We start from the raw sequence: 16,666 nt of genomic DNA on the forward strand, positions 1-16,666 counted from the left end.
GCATTGTAAATTTTAGTCAATGACATGAGACAAAGTACATGTGAACTGCTGTATGAAAAGTGAATTTACTCTGTAAATCTTCACCCAAATCCTAAAAAAAAAAAAAAAGAATATGATGTAAAAAAAAAATAATAAAATAAAAATAAACCTGCCAGATAAGTTTTATCCTCATTTTGTAGATGAGGAAAGCAAGTTTTAGACAGGTTTAGCAGCATATATTAAGGTCATGGTGGACCCTGGACCAACTCTCAATTCTTTCTCTCTGGAAATACTTTCTACCATTTTTCTGCTTGGTGAACTCCTAACAGTCTTTCAAGATCCAACTCAAATATACCACATTTATTCAATTGTTCATTTTAAATATCTATGAAATATTACTATGCATCAAGTTGATGCCAGGCACTGGAATACAGGATAGAAACAGAGCCTATCCACAAAGACACTAGTGAGAGGGACAGAAAAGCAGACAGAATAGAAAGGAATGAGTCATGACAGAGATGCTAAGAGGACATAAAGGAGGGTCACCTAAACCAAATTAGGATGGGCTCAGGTAAGGGCCTCTGCACCAAACCTTAAGTGCTAAGTGAAGGGAGAGGGCAATGCTTCAGAGAGAGGGATCAGCATGTACCAAGGCAAGCGAACAAGAGCCCTCAAAGAACCCCAAGTCGTCTGGCATGGTCCAAAGCAGAACGGTGTGCCAACCAATGTGCCAGGGCATCCCAGGGGGCTGTAGATGGCCCCTCAGAGTGGCCTTGCCAGTATCCTTAGATGACTCTGTCCTTTACTTCAGCTCTCAAATACTCTCATTTTTTTCCTATGTAATCTTGACACAAAAAAGTCTGGTAGACAGTCGCTGATCTTGAAGGATCTAGGTCCACTAGACAGGAGATGAATTTTAAACTGAGGCTGAAAGGAACAATGCTTGACATTTTAAGAAGTCTTCCCTAACATTTTCAGATATTACTCCACCTGTTCTTAGGGCTCCCATGTATTCTTAGTGTTTGTTTACCAGTCGATGGGCTCCTGGAAGGAAGGGACAGTAGTTATTATTCTTTGCATTTCCAGACCTAGTATTGTCTCTAGTACACACTAAGCACTCATAGAGTGAATGAATGAATGAGTGCATGGTCAGATGTCCTACATCTATACTGGGTGTCACAGAGTAAGCTTTGAACACTGTCAAGAACTGTACTGCTACAAAAGATGGAAACAACCTAGGTGCCCATCAGCAGAAGAACGGATAACCAAACTATGGTACACACACACAATGGAATACTATGCAACACTAAAGAATAATGTAGAATCTACAAAACACCGCATAACGTGGATGAATTTGGAGGACATTATGCTGAGTGAAATAAGTCAATCACAGAAGGACAAATATTATATTAGTTCATTACTGTAAAAAGTCAAGGAAAGGTTTATATATGGAAGGAAACTTTCTTTGTTGGTTACCAAGGGTGGAAGGGGAGAGAAAGGAACATTGCAAAAATTAAAAAAAAAAAAAAAAAAAAGAATAGTACTGCTACACTTTCTGCCAAATCTTGAATGTGACTTATCCAGATTCACTGTACTAGGCAGCTCCTACCACATGACTTCTATGAACCTTTGGCACTGCTGACCACATTCCTAGGTCAGAGCAACTCTCACCCTCAGTTCCTTCTCTTGGCATTAATGCCCTCCTTCACCCTGGGTAGCAAAACACCAAAGATCCCTGGGACATCTTTTCTCCATACAGAAAAGACAACTGGTGTTCAAACTCTAACTATTTGGGAAGACAATGGAGTGTTTCAAAAATCCAAACACGTGTTCTGTTTGTTCTCTTGCATTCCCTGTGATGGTTTCCAGCCTATGAGCTCTGGTTGTCCTCCTGGAAAATGGAGGAGCCAGGGACTCTACCTCTCCCAGCTTCATCAGGATAGCTCCCACACACAACAGTATAGCTCTGCTCTGACCTGGTTTGTTCTTTGCTCTTCTGCATCCTATTCCATTTTAAGGGCTCTATAGCAAAGAAGGGGAGCTCTGGTAGCTTAGAGCCTAAAGCACTTGACTGCTAACCAGAAGGCTGGTGGTTCAAACCCACTAGCCACTCCTCGGAAGGAAGATGGGGCAATCTATTTCCATAGTGATAATGCCTTGGAAACCCAAGGAGGGGTCACTATGAGTCAGGTCCAACTTGACGGCATGTAACAACAACAACAACAACATAGCAAAGAAGGAGTCCCTGGTAGTGGACATAGTTAAGTGCTTGACTACCAACCTAAAAGTTGGCAGTTCAAACCCATCTAGAGACACCTCAGAAGACAGGCCTGGCAATCTGCTTCCAAAAGGTCATACATAGCCTCTAAAATCCTATGGAACAGTTCTATTTTGCACACATGGGGTCATGAGTTGGAATTGACTCGATGGCAATCAACAACAATAACACAACTAAGAAAGACATGACAACTGCTGCTGAGAGGTAGGAACGCTATCTAAGACAGACTTGAGTCAAATGTTGATTTTACCACTGACCAGCTGTATGACCTTGGGAAAACAAATTAACTTCTCTCAGTCTCAGTTTCTTCACCTGTAAAACAAGGACACCAATGTCTAGCTCACAAAGCAGCTGCAAGAAATAAATAACAATAATAGCTTGTATTTCTCATCTAGAAATCACCACCAATGGCTGGAAAATGGAAAGGGCCTGACATGAGGTGTCTAGTGAGGGATAGGTAGAGCCTTGCTGAGGGACACCAGCATTCAGGCAAGAGGCTCTATCTTCCTAGGGAAGGCTAGCCCAGTCAAAGCTTTCCTCTGCTGGTGGGAAGGCGAATGGGACTACACCCATTAACATAAATAGGTTTAACAGAAGCTATCGTTACTTATGTATTTATACGTGCTTCAAATACATCCATGAGTGGATAGAGCATACAGGAGACAAAAGTATGAAAACATCTTAGTCACAACCAAACGCCTTAAAGGAATGAGTCACTGGGTATAGAGGCTCAGGACTGAAGTCTTGGCGGACACTAAAGTCAATTTTTAACATAGTCCACAAAGACAATGTTCTACATCTGACTTGGGTGAGCAACAACTGGGGTCTTAAAAGCATGCAAGCATCCATCTCAGGTGCAACCACTGGTCTCTCCCCATCTGGAGCAAACAAAAGCGAAGAAAACAAAAAATGCAAGGAAAAAAATTAGTCCAAAGGACTAATGCAGCATATGAACCCCAGCCTGCAAGACCATGAGACCAGAACCAGAAAGTGCCCAGCTACCACTCCTGACCGCTCTGAAAGAGATCACTATTAAGAGGTCCCAGATAGAGTGGGGAAAAACATGGAACAAAACTTAAAATCATAAAAAATTCCAGGCTTGCTGGTCTGATGACTGGTGGAATCCCTGAGACTCTGGCCCTTAGATATCCTTCAAACTAGGAGCTGAACTTGGTCCCTGTCACTCAACTGTCAGGCAAATGGCAGGCAGGACTATAAGGTGAACAGTAGTATCAGGAGGACATGTACTCATGAGCACAATCAAGCATATGCGACCAAGAAGACAGCATTTGTCCAGGAAGCGAGCTAGGAAAGTGTGAGGGGATGGGAAGGAAGGATGAATGGAAGGAGTGGACACAGGGAGCAAGTGGGAAGAATGCTGTTACAATGTGGGGATTGCAGTGAATGGCACAAAACAGAAAGTATATGGATTGTTGAATGGAAAACCAATCCGCTCTGTAAACTGTCACCCAAATCACAATTTAAAAAAACAATTTTTTTTTTTCCTCTGCCAGTGCTCCTCTTTATTTTTATAACAGAAGATGAGAGATATAAATGAACACTTGGTATTCCTTTGGCAGGAACAGCATCTAAGAAGGAAATTGAAAAAATACAAGTTAGATGGCTCTGCGTCCCACGGGTAGTTGGGCAGTAGAAGTCAACGTGATTTACCTCAGCTCTAGCCTACTTTGTCATCTTCTGTGGTTGAGAAGGTCAAGAGGTTCCTGCAACACTGATCACAAGCAGCTTGGAAGGGCCAGTTCAGCCAAAGCCCTGCCTCTGAGTCCCTCCCCACAGAACCACTGGCTCCCAAATGGCTGCCCGTGATTTCCCAGGAGTCCTCACTGCCTAAACCCAAACCCTTGGGGAATTCACATTTGTGTCAATAATTAACCACCTCCAAAGGTTCAGTAATCCCTTCAAACACTTGGTAGGGTCAGAGGTAGAGGACTGCACCTATTTCATTGGTTTTAAAGGATTAAAGTGGAGGGCAACTGTTCACAACCAAAGGCACAGTAATTCCACACCTGAGCTGGACCAGAACTGTCTTATTAACCTATTTCATCTCTAAGACTGTCAACCTAGTGGTCCAATCTCTGAGAGGAAAAGATCTCCCCCTGAAAGGAGTAGGCTGAGGAACCTCTTGTACTTGGTAATCAGCTGTGATCCCACATTCCAGGAACCACACTGACTATTTAATAAACTTTGGCAAGGGCAATTCCACTAACACATATGAAAACATTTTGCAAACTGTAAAGTAACATATGATTCTTCTTAGCGTTAACCGAACCCTCGTTCAAAATGATGATATATTTCTTAATATATATGTATGTAATATATACCCTAGTATATTTTTTGACATAGTGTCTTTATTAACATGGTAAGATGTTCATGCTATACTATATTCAAAAGTAGTTTACAAACAGAATAATCCCATTTTGAAGGGGTGGGCGGATAAGCCATGAACAGGAGTTCACCAAAACACCTACTAGATTATTTTTAGAAATGGTTTAGGGTGATTTTCTTTTCTCTTTTTGTTTACTCATATTTTCTAATTTTCCTTCTATAGTAAACATGCTTTACTACTATAATAATAAGATGGTTAAAAAAAAGTCTCCACTGCATCCTACCCACAATACCCTGGGAAGATGCCCTCTGGCTACACCTCAGCTCTACACAACACAACAACCAATGGGAGAGATCTGAGCAATCACTTCAAGACAATCCCCAAACCAAGCAAATTGGGACACTTAGTTGAGCCATGATCATCTTACCCTCACCCTCCATCAATGGCAGGTGGAGGAGGTCTGGAGAACCACGGTTGAAGAGCAGGAAGACGAAGTTGGCTGGCCTTGGGCACCTGGCAATAAAGCCCAGAAGCCCCAGGCCCTGGGTGAGTTCCGGGGGAGGAGAGAGGACTCTGACTCAGCCCAGTACCTGGCACAGAGTAAGCATTCAAGAAACATTTCTTGAATGAATGAATGAATTACAAATCTACTTGGGAAACAGCTTTGTCTTGAGTTCCTAGTCATGCATTAGTCCTCTCAGGGGGCATTGGTTATCCTAGAAGAGGCTGCCCAGAGCTCAGGAACAACAGCATAGACAGTGGCATGGCTGCAAGCACGGCCTCTCAAGATATGCATACTCTAGTTCTAATCACAGCTTTACCTCTACCACGTGCATGAACTTAGACATGAGATTTAAACTCTCTGACCCTCAGTTACCTCACCTGTAAAATGGAAATGACAATTCCTACTGTTGGGGATTGCTGTGAGGAATAAATGAGACAAAAGGTGTAGCTCATTTAGCACAGAGCTAAGCCCTTAAGCATCTGTAAGTGTAAATACTATTATTGGTGCACATGCATATAGCAATGAGCCCACTTTCTTCTCTAGCAAAGGTGTGAGATCGAGGAAGGAGGGATTAAAAGCCCTATTTCATGGGCTCAATAAATTGTGTCCTAGAAGGAAATGTAGCAGCATGGAAGCTGAGAAGCTGGAGGGGGCAGAGTGAATCATGTTTTCAAACTACATTCATCAACCATGCTGAGTCAGGAGACGTAAGTCTTGGAAACAATGCTAAACTAAAGACCCATTAGCAGACACTGTGACAACTTATAAGATACTTCATCCAAAAGGCTGTTGCTTTGAGGTTTACTTCCAAGCTATTGCCTTCAAAGAACAGAACAACTTCATCAGATGGCTCTCAACAAAGGCTCCTCAAACCTGCTTTCAGGGCGTATGGCTGAAGGGCAAGGCCTAGGCATATAGGAAGCTCAACCAGGCCCTTCTCAGAAGGGTCAGCTGTGGCCTCACACCTCTTCTTTCTCAGGGTGTGAGTGGGCCATTTGGTGTCAAGGTCAAGAGAGCAGGTTCTGGAGTCAGGCTATTAAGGTTCTAGTCGTGGCTTCTTAGATGGGTGACCTTATTCAGAAAAAAGGTCTCTGCAAATGTAATTAAATTCAGGATCTTAAGATGAAGAGTTCATTCTGCATTATCCAGGTAGGCCCGAAAGTGCAATGACTAGTGTCCTCATAAGGGAAAGGAAGAGGGAGACTGGGGTCAGACAGAAGAAGCAGCAGCAATGTGACCATGGAGGCAGAGTTTGGAATGATGTAGCCACAAGCCAAGGAACACCTGGAGCACCAGAAGCTGCAAGAAAAAGGAAAGAAACCTTTCCTAGAGCCTCCAGAGGAAGTACAGCCCAATGGCACCTTGAGTTTGGACTTACGTACGGCACACAGAACTGTGAGAATAAATTTCTATGTTTTCAGTGGCCAAGTTTGTGTTCATTTGTTATAGCTGCCCTAGGAAACTAATACAGTGACAACCGATAGATAGCTTTGTGCGACTATATTAAAAAACATTAAAACTGTACACTTTAAAAGGATGAACTTTGTGATAAGTGAATTATATCTCAACATTTACACATTCCAAAGCTCACACATCAGGAAGCAACTTCATAGGCTGAAGTACAATGATAATCTATAGTTCTTTCTCTAGTATACAAAGGTGATGCTTCTGCCCACAGACATGAGAATGTATGCTCTGTAGTTCCTCATCTCATCAAAGGGGACATTTTTAAATAGATCCATGTCTTCACAACATGCTGGGCTGACACTTACTAGGGGTATAGTTGGCCATTACTATCTATTACTCTATAGTATCTGGTACATGTTGGGATGCTTCTTTTCCCATTTCTAGATCAATGTCTGATAGAGAGCCTTGACTAAAGAATTAATTGGATAACAGGAAAGGAAAATTAACCAGCCCACTGAGAAGAAGAGAGATAGGACAAAGAATACTCATGTTCAGGAGCTTATAGTGAGGACATCTGGTTAACCCCTTTTCCAAGTGCACCAGTAACAGCTTTTTAACTAAGAGCTCACCACTGCTGCTAAGCAAGCAGGATGACCCGGGGAGGGTCTCCAGGTGTGAGACAGGTGTCCTTACTATCCTACAGGTCACACACATGGTCCTTGAAATCTAGTAGTCTTTCCTAGAGAGTGATCACTGACCCCAAGGGGCCTGCATAAAGGTAGTAGTGTCCACAGACTGGAGGGACTTTTGGTAGATGTCCCCTGAGACAACCTGAGAATTAGTAGAGAATGATCTTAAGGTAACTTAGACCTATTTGGGGTGTCTAGGATTCTATGTAACCTTGATTCTCCAAGTCTTAAAGCATGTGTGCAGTCAAAATACACCTGGAAGAACACTGTCCCTGCACCACCAGACCTTACCTCCAGACGTCACTGCCTTTGGAAAACATTGAGGCACGAATCACCTCAGGTGCCATCCAAGCATATGTCCCTGCTGCACTCATCTTGGTGGTTCGGTGCCATTCCCGAGCCAGGCCAAAGTCAGTGATCTTCAGAATCTTGTTGCTCAGGTCTCCATTCTCCACCTTCTGGAGGATCAATACTGGGCAAGGGAAGGAACACAGGAGAAATCAGAGAGTGTGCATCAATCACAGGAAAACCATCGAATCCTGCCCCCTGCCATCTTCCTGCCTCTCCCGCAGGTTCGCTCATGCACTGATGGTAGGAGCCATCATTTCTTAAATAGCTACGATGCATCTGGCTTTGTGCTAAGTAATTTATAGCGATTTTCACTTGTAATCCTCACGATAATCTTATAAAGTAAGAACCACTGCCTTCTGCATTCTACAGACACACAAACTGAGATCCAGCTCATTTTAAACAAATTTCTCAGGGTCACTCAACTAAGAAGACAGGACTGGAACCCTACAGCCTGACTCCAAAACCTGCTCTCTTAACCTTGACATCATATGTCCCATTCACACTCTGGGAAAGAGGTGCTGTGAGGCCACAGCTGACCCTTCTCAGAAGGGGCTGCTTGGGCTTCCTGTCTGCCAGCATGTCCCTGGGCTATGGACCACAAAGAGTGGAGACAATCAGCAGACTGTCCAGGTTTCAAACACTGAAGACTTTCCACGAACTTCTCCAGGTTATTTTACCTCAGCTCTTAAGAAAGAAAGTCTTTTGGGGACAGAGATTTCCTCTTAATCCCGGAACTTACTCCACACATTGAGAACGGAAAAGCTAGGGAGTTCAGAAGGCATACACATGTTCACACCCACAATGTTCTCTGAGAACATGGCCCAAGAAGGAGGAATTAGTGCACTGAACTATTTATATGCTGGACCTTGTCTCTCAGGGTCTAACATCAAACCACTGTAATGTGGGTCCATCCTGGTTCTCCTAGGGCAGTCGTTGAGGTGGACACCTCACCCATGTAACAGTCCTGGTAAGAAGTGCACCCTCCAAATGTGTTGTTATATGTATTTTATCATAACTCTAAAAAAATGTACCTTTGTGGGAGCCAATCACTCTAAAAAGAGTATAAAGAATTCTGCCTAATTGAGCATGTGATAACTCCTTGGCTGTATAAAGGCCAAGCCTCCATTTTCAAAAGTGGCATGGGGGTCCCTGGTCAACACACTTGACTGCCAACCAAGTCCACCCAGAAGAACCTCAGAGGAGAGGCCTGGTGATCTACATATAAAACATTAGCCACTGAAAACCCTATGGAGCCCGGTCACACTCTGACACACATGGGGTTGCCATGAGTCAGAATTCACTCAATGGCAACTGGTCCTGGTATGGTTCCAAAGGCTTTGGGCAAGCATAACCCCTTTTGGGTCAGACACTGAGTTACCTGGAATTCAGAGTTCAATATATAGGATTTCAGAGAAGGGAGAAAGGCTTTCTCATCATCCCGACCATTCAAGTCCCAACTGGGAAATAAAGACAAAGGAATCTTCTGAAGATAGAACAACTAGCAAAGTGTTGACTTGGTTACCCCATCCAGCTCTACCCAGGCACGCAGTAAAACCCACAACTTAGTTCTGAGCCCTGTTTGTTATTGTCTTACTTCACAGTGCTTCTGAATAGGCTTTTGCCCACTCTTGGTAGCTCTGGCTTATTCCCATGAGGGGCTCTTAAGAAAGCTTTACTTCTTAGAGGTATTTGCAAGGAGCCCTGGTTAAGCACAGCAGTTAAGCACTCAGGTGCTAACCAAAAGGTTGGTGGTTTGAACCCGCCAGCCACTCCGTGAGAGAAAGATGAAGCAGTCTGCTTTCACAAAGAGTACAGGCTTGGAAACCCTAAGGGGGCAGTTCTACTCTGTATTATAGGGTCGCTATGAGTCGGAATTGATGTGAGGGCAATGGGTTTGGATAGAAGTATTGCATTTTAAGAAGATTCTCAGCTCAAACTCATTTAATATCTAAAGAAAAGGAATCTATGATCGTAGTACTTTGGATACCCCGAGGGGTAGTTAGCTAATTCATTTTTTGGGGGGATGTATTTAGGGCAGGGACACTGGGAAGGTCCCTAAAGTCACACAACTGTACTCATCTTTACTGCCCACATAAAGGTCCAATGAATTGTTCTGTATCAAAAGGACACAAGCTAAAGATCTCTAGGCCCTACTGCTTCTCAAAATCAGCAGTAAAGAGGGATTAACACCAAACTCACTGTCATCAAGTCGATTCCAAGTTGATGGAATAGTAACCCCCATTGGGTTTCCAAGGCTGTGAATCTTTATGCAAGCAGACTGCCTCATCTTTCCTCCACAGAGCACCTGGTGTGTTAGCAACCAAATGCCTTAACCACTACACCACCAGAGCTCTTTAAAGAGGGACTCCAAGTAGCTGCAGAGCTGGAGGCAGGAAAGGAAACCTGCCAGCCACTCCCTAGACCTAACAGACTAGCCCTCCTTCTCTATAATGTCTCCGCCTTGCTCCCAAAACCTCTCCCCACCCTGAGTTTCCAGCATTCTAAATGAGTTTGGGCCTGGAATACATACGCAGATTTAAAAAAAAAAAAACCAAAACCACATTCTCCATCTCATCCACTAGCAAAACTTTCTCTGGAATCCTCTGTTCTCTCTTTCACTCTCTTCTGGCAAAGATAATAGACCGGCAGGCACTCAGACTGCTGGGCAAGTGATGCTAAAGAAACCCACTACTCTCTGTATGAAGCCCCCAGCTATTGATCGTTTCTCTCTGAGGTGCTCCTAAACCAAAGATTCAGAGAGAACCCTTCACTTTATACACCCAGTGTGGTTGAGTCCTATCACCCCAAACCACCGAGTGGCTGGAATAGGGTAGTGAAAGGTAGGTGGTGGTTACAGTTTCATACGGGAACAAGGTGAGCTTCCCCAGAGTCTCTGCTGGAAGGGGAATCAACAAAGTTTAAATTCAGTTGGAAGAAATGGATTTTTTATAAATAACAATATATTTTTAAATAGATTAGTTTGTTAATGTCTTAACAGGGATGGCAGAAGAATGGAGGTGAGCAGGAATCAGCCCATGAAGTCTGTCTGAATTTGAATGCCTTAGATAGAACCCTAGGAGCTCTGGTGGCATAGTGCCTAAGGCATTTGACTGCTAACCAGAAGGCTGGAGGTTTAAACCCATGAGCCAACCCTCAGAAGGAAGACAGGGCAATCTACTTCCACAGAGATACTGCCTCAGAAACCCAAGAAGGGGTTGCTGTGAGTCAGAATCGACTCAATGGCAGTGAGTTTTTTTTTTCAGGTAGAACCTGGTGGTGCAGTGGTTTAGCATTCAGTCCCTAACTGAAAAGTCAGTGGCCCAAACCTAGCTCCAAGAAAGATGTGGCAGTCTGGAAATCCTATGGGGCAGTGCTACTCTGTAGTATAGGGTTACTATGAAGTGGAATCAACTGGACAGCAGTGGGTTTGGTTTTTGGTTAGATAGTCCAGATGTGGACTAGTTCCACCTCATTCCCACTATACCCTGCTACCTGATACCAAGAGCTGGCCACAACCGTTTACTGACAAGCTGACTCCTGAAGGCATCTGAGTTATGACTTGCTGGCTTAGAGGTCAAAAGCAGAAGCCAGCTAACAATCCTGGTAGACAGTCCCAGCTAATCAATTCTCCATAACAACCCACCAGTTGCCATCAAGTCAATTCCAACTCATGGCAACGCCATGTGTGCTAGAGTAGAGCTGTGTTCCATAGGGTTTTCAAGGGCTGATTTTTCTGAAATAGACAGCCAGGTCTCTTTTCCAGGATACCTCTGGATAGAATCCAATCTCCAACCTTTGGGTTAGCAGTTGAGCTAAACCATTTGCACCACCCAAGGATTCTGTCTTGATAACTGTGTCCTGAAACACTGTTATCTACTACTAAGCCTCATATGCATGCAAAAGATGAACAATTAATAAGGAAGATCAAATAAGAATTATGGTATTGGCAAAGAATACTGAATATACCATGGACTGACAGAAGAATGAACAAATCTGTCTCGGAAGAAGCATATCCAGAATGCTCCTCAGAGGCAAAGATGGTGAGACTTCATGTCATGTTCTTTGGACATGTTGTCAGAAGGGAGCAGACTCTAGGGAAGGATGTCATGCTTGGTAAAGTGGAGGGTCAGTGAAGAACAGGAAGACCTTCAATGAGATGGACTCACACAGTGGCTGCAACAATGGGCTCAAGCATGGCAACAATTGTGAGGGTAGCACAGGACCTGACAGTGTTTCTTTCTGCTGTGCCCAGGGCCACTGTGAGTGCAAACTGACATGACAGCACCTAACAACAACAACCAAGCATCTATTACTACCAATAAGTAAAGCACCAAGGTCTGTGAAAGCTTTACTTTTGAAAACACGGATAGAGCACAGTTCTCTGCTTTGGTTGCCTTTCTGCACGCTTTCCCTAGTGGGAGAAAAAGTTAATTCATAGCAGCTCACTTACCTATACCACTGCAGTGACCCCATTGTAAGCTTATCTATACCACTGCTGTGACCCCACTGCAGTGAGCCAGCTGTAAGCTTCCATCACTGACCAATGTTGTTGTTGTTGTTGTTGTTTGCCATCAAGTTGGACCCGACTCATAGCGACCCGTCCTTGGGTTTCCGAGGCAATATCACTACGGAAGTAGGAATGCCCAACCTTCCTTCTGAGGAGTGGTTGGTGGGTTTGCACTGCCAGCCTTCTGGTTAGCAGTCAAGTGTCTTAGCCACTATGCTACCAGAGCTCCTAATAGCTGTGGCAGTAACAAATTATTGTGCTTTACTTCTTGGCAGATTTTATTATTATTATTATTGTGATTCGGGTGAAAATTTACAGAGTAAATACACTTTCCATACAGCAGATCACATACACTTTGTCTCATGACATTGACCATCATTTAGCACAATGCAATATCTTCCCTCCCACTTCCTCCCGATAGTTATCTCTTCCCTGTGTCCATCCCTCCAAGCACTCCTACCCCCTGAGCTGGCTCCCTGTGCCTTAGCAGTCCTTCTTTCTCTCTTGTTTGTTCTCTCCAAGGAGTGTATCTACCTCAGGTAAATGCTCAATTAGAATGTCTTTTCTATTGTTTGGCTAGAAGCCACAGGTATGCGTTCAATTCCAGACCTGAAGGGGCAGCTAGGGGCCATAGTCTCAGTGGTTCCACCAGGCTTGATCAGGCCAGCAAACCTGTTCCCCACTTTTTTTTTCCCCCCAAATGATTTTGAGTTTTGTTCCATATTGTTCATCCTGTCTATCCAGGATCTCCTACAAAGATCCTCTACCAAGTGGGTGACAGTAGTAGCCAAGCACCATCTATTTCTTCTAGTCTCATAGTTGTATAGGCTGCAGATCAGATGGTGTACCAGTCACTAGGACTAATTGTTTCCATGAATTTTGGTTTTCTTCATTCTTCTTGGCTCTGACAAGAAGAGACCCATCGTTGCATCTAGATGGCAGCTTGCAAGCTTTTAAGATCTCAGTCACTACTCTCCACAGTAGAAGGTGGAACAATGCTTTGTGTAGTATGTTATGAGTCTTGGCAGATTTTAAATGTTTTGTCGTGATCTAGTGAAGTCCATAGAGAGTGTCTTGTGTAAACCTCACCTGCCTTGTGTGGGGCAGAGCAGAAAATGCCAAGAAAAATTAATGAGTCCAGGCCTAAGTCAATGGGGGCCTGGTCAAGGTAGAGGGAACTGAGAGGAAAGGATGTAGCTGAGCTACTGATAAGACCTGGTGACTAACCAGATATAGGGCTTGATGGACAACGGAGAGGGCACCAGGGTTTCTGACCTGGATGGCAGGGAGAATGGTGGTGCCCCTGATGGGGAAGTTGAGAGAAAAAGCCAATTTGAGGAAGCCCAGTTCAGTGTTGGGTATCATGTGTTTAAGCTGACAGTAACAAGAGTTAATATGGAACAGAAAAAAGAGTTGTTGTTGTTGTTGTTGTTGTTGTTTTGCCGTCGAGTCAGCCCCCGACTCATAGCGACCCCTCCTTGGGTTTCCGAGGCAGTATCACTACGGAAGTAGGATTGCCCAACCTTCCTTCCGAGTAGACACTTGAAAACTCAAGTGATACTCTGTGTGACCCTTGATATACTTCATAAATTCTGTACCCTATTTCCTGCTCCCATAAAATACAGATGATGATTATGAGGATTAAAGGTGATACAAGAATAAAAAGCATCCAGTAGTGTGCCTGGCATATAAACAGGCACTCAGAACCTACAACTGTTATTATTCTATGATGCTCAAGGTATTGATTTGGGAAGCATGGCAGTCCCTGACATACGTAAGCATGCAATACAGTTTTTGCTGTACAGGTAAGTGAAGGTTAATAATGATAGGTATCGATTTGCCGTCACAGACTATGTGGTAGACATGATGTGAAGAGGCTCATATGCTTCACCTTGGTTAATCAGTCCTGTGAAGCAGGTGTAATGACTAACCCCATTTTACCCATGCAGAAACAGACACAGAGAGGTTGGGTCACTTGTCCACAAGTCAGAGCGGGATAGGGATGGGATGTGAATCCAGATCTCTCTGACTTCAGAGCCACGTTCTTCACCTCTGTGCTATGCAATCCAGAGAAGGACAGAAAGGAATACTGTGCATTCTCTAATGTCTATCTGGATTTCTGCCTGATCTGCTGTCACTGATTAATTAGTCTTCACTGCTCTCTCTTTGCCTGAATTATTCCTTGAGCACCTAAAACCAACACTCCACACTTCAATATTATATATACTTCTTTTCAGAAGCCCTAGTGGTTCAGTGGTTAAGCACTCACTGCTAACTGAAAGGTCCAAGGTTTACAGCCATGGAAACCCTATGAGGCAGTTCTACTCTGTCCTAAGGGTCACTTTGATGTTAGATGCCACTGATTCGGCTCCAACTCATAGTGACCCTACGTACAACAGAACGAAACACTGCCCCGTCTTGTGCTAGCCTCATAATCCTTGCTATACTAAGCCTATCATTGCAGCTACTGTGTCAATCCATCTAATTGAGGGCCTTCCCCTTTTTCATTGACCATCCACTTTACCAAGTATGATATCCTTCTCCAAGGAATGGTCCCTTCTGACACCATGACCAAACTAGGTGAGAGAAAGTCTGGTCATCTCACTTCCAAGGAGCATTCTGGCTGCACTTCCAGGACAGATTTGTTAGTTCTTCTTGCAGTCCATGGTACTTTGAATATTCTTTATCAACATCACAACTCAAAAGCATCAACTCTTGTTCAGTCTTCCTCATTCATTGTCCAGCTTTCACATGCATATGAGGCAACTGAAAATACCATGGCTTGGGTCTGTGAGTTGGAATCTACTCCAGGGCACACATTGTACTTCTTTACTCATTTCCAATTGCTGTATATACATATGTTCCATCATTTCCTCAAGAATTTGACAGATGCAGGGGACATCAAGCTCAACTGGCATAATATACTACAAAACATTGTTCTACATCCTACTTTGGCAAGTAGTAACACATCTTAAAAGCTTGCAAGTGGCCATCTAGATGCAATGATGAGTCTCTCCTTGTCCAGAGCAAAGAAGAATGAAGAAAACCAAAGATTCATGGAAACAATTAGTCCTAGTGACTGGTACACCATGTGAACATCAGCCTATATGACTACGAGACCAGAAGAATTAGATGGTGCCCACTGTCAACCACTCAGAGGGGCATCTATGTAGGAGATCCTGGATAGAGTGGGAGAACAATGTGGAACAAAACACAAAATCATTAAAAAAAAAAAAAAGACCAGGTTTGCTGGTCTGATAGAGCCTGATGGAGCCACTGAGTCTATGGCCCCTAGTTGCCTTTCAGGTCTGGAATTGAACCCACATCTGTGGCTTCCAGCCAAACTAAAAATAGGCATATGAGCTGAACATTTATACTAGATAGATACACTCCTTGGAGAGAACAATCATGGGAGAATAGAAGAGCTGTATATGCACAGGGACATAGCTCAGGGGGCAGGAGTACATGGAGGGAAGGACACAAGGAAGATGTAACTATGGGAAAGAAGTGGGAGGGGAGCTGTTGCATTGTGGAAAATTGTAGTCAATGTCATGAGACAAAGTGTATGTGAACTGCTGTACAGAAAGTAAATTTGCTCTGTAAACTTTCACCCAAATCACAATAAAAAATTTAAAAAAAAAAAAAATGTGACAGAATATGACTCCTTGAGAACAAAAATTTCATCCTCTTTCTTCTGGACCCTCACCTCCTCCCGGGATCTAGCACCATCAGGCTCTCTGAAAGAACCCACCCTCACCAGTCACTTATTTGACTGAAGGAATGCCTGTGCATTTTCTCACACTGTCCACTTCTCCATGCTGTTGGTCCCGCGCATGATGGGGGGCATCGCACAGTGTTATCAGTCCCCGAGGCACTGTGGTGATAACAGCACAGTGAAAAAAGAGCAGGACCTCAGCCAGGTGTTGCCTGGTGATTAACACATTCAGCGGGTTAATGTAAGGGTGGGGGATATGAGGAAAAATTAGCTAAAGATTCTATCCTCAAGGGCCTTCCACATTCTACATGGAAAGATCACCCACAAAATTTAAATGTCAGTTCAAGACAAATAATAAGGCACAACATTTTGTTACAATCAGTAAGATAAGCATGGTTTTCCAAACCTCAGTTATCTAAAGACCATATTCTTAATTTTTTCCAGATCTTGACACCACCTATATACCACTTATTTAGTATTTTTCCTTAAAGTAACATTAAAAAAAATCATTTAAAGAGAAATTTAATATCATTATTGTAAATGGAAAATAAAATATTCTCCAAACATTAGGTAACTGTGCAAATAAACAAAATGGAAACAAAATTAAATGTTATTATATTTCAGTAGATCCTGCTACTGCTCAAAGTTTTGAGCCTAAAGCCTGCTTCCTCTCTGTTCAACACAAAAGATTAGGAAGTGTTAGAGACGAGTTAATCTTGTTGTTGTTATTGTTATGTGCTGTCGAGTTGGCCCCGACTCATAGCAACCCCTCCTTGGGTTTCCGAGGCAGTATCACTCCTTGGGTTTCCGAGGCAGTATCACTACGGAAGTAGATTGCCCAACCTTCCTTCCGAGGAGTGGCTGGTGGGTTTGAACCGCCAGCCTTCT

At 43.5% G+C, this 16,666-nt stretch overlaps 1 protein-coding gene across 1 annotated transcript in view; it reads right to left on the reverse strand.

Annotated features, from left to right (window-relative positions):
- The window catches only part of MAP3K9 (mitogen-activated protein kinase kinase kinase 9), a 117,824-nt gene that overhangs the window by 18,324 nt on the left and 82,834 nt on the right, over window positions 1-16,666 (reverse strand). The window contains exon 3 of the mRNA XM_007942338.2: window positions 7,497-7,677. Within this exon, the coding sequence (XP_007940529.1) occupies window positions 7,497-7,677 (181 nt within the window). The remainder of the gene's footprint in view (window positions 1-7,496; window positions 7,678-16,666) is intronic.

This window comes from Orycteropus afer, unplaced genomic scaffold (genome assembly GCF_000298275.1).
Source record: "Orycteropus afer afer isolate SDZICR_OR568_19922 unplaced genomic scaffold, OryAfe1.0 scaffold00088, whole genome shotgun sequence".
Classification (NCBI taxonomy): domain Eukaryota; kingdom Metazoa; phylum Chordata; class Mammalia; order Tubulidentata; family Orycteropodidae; genus Orycteropus; species Orycteropus afer.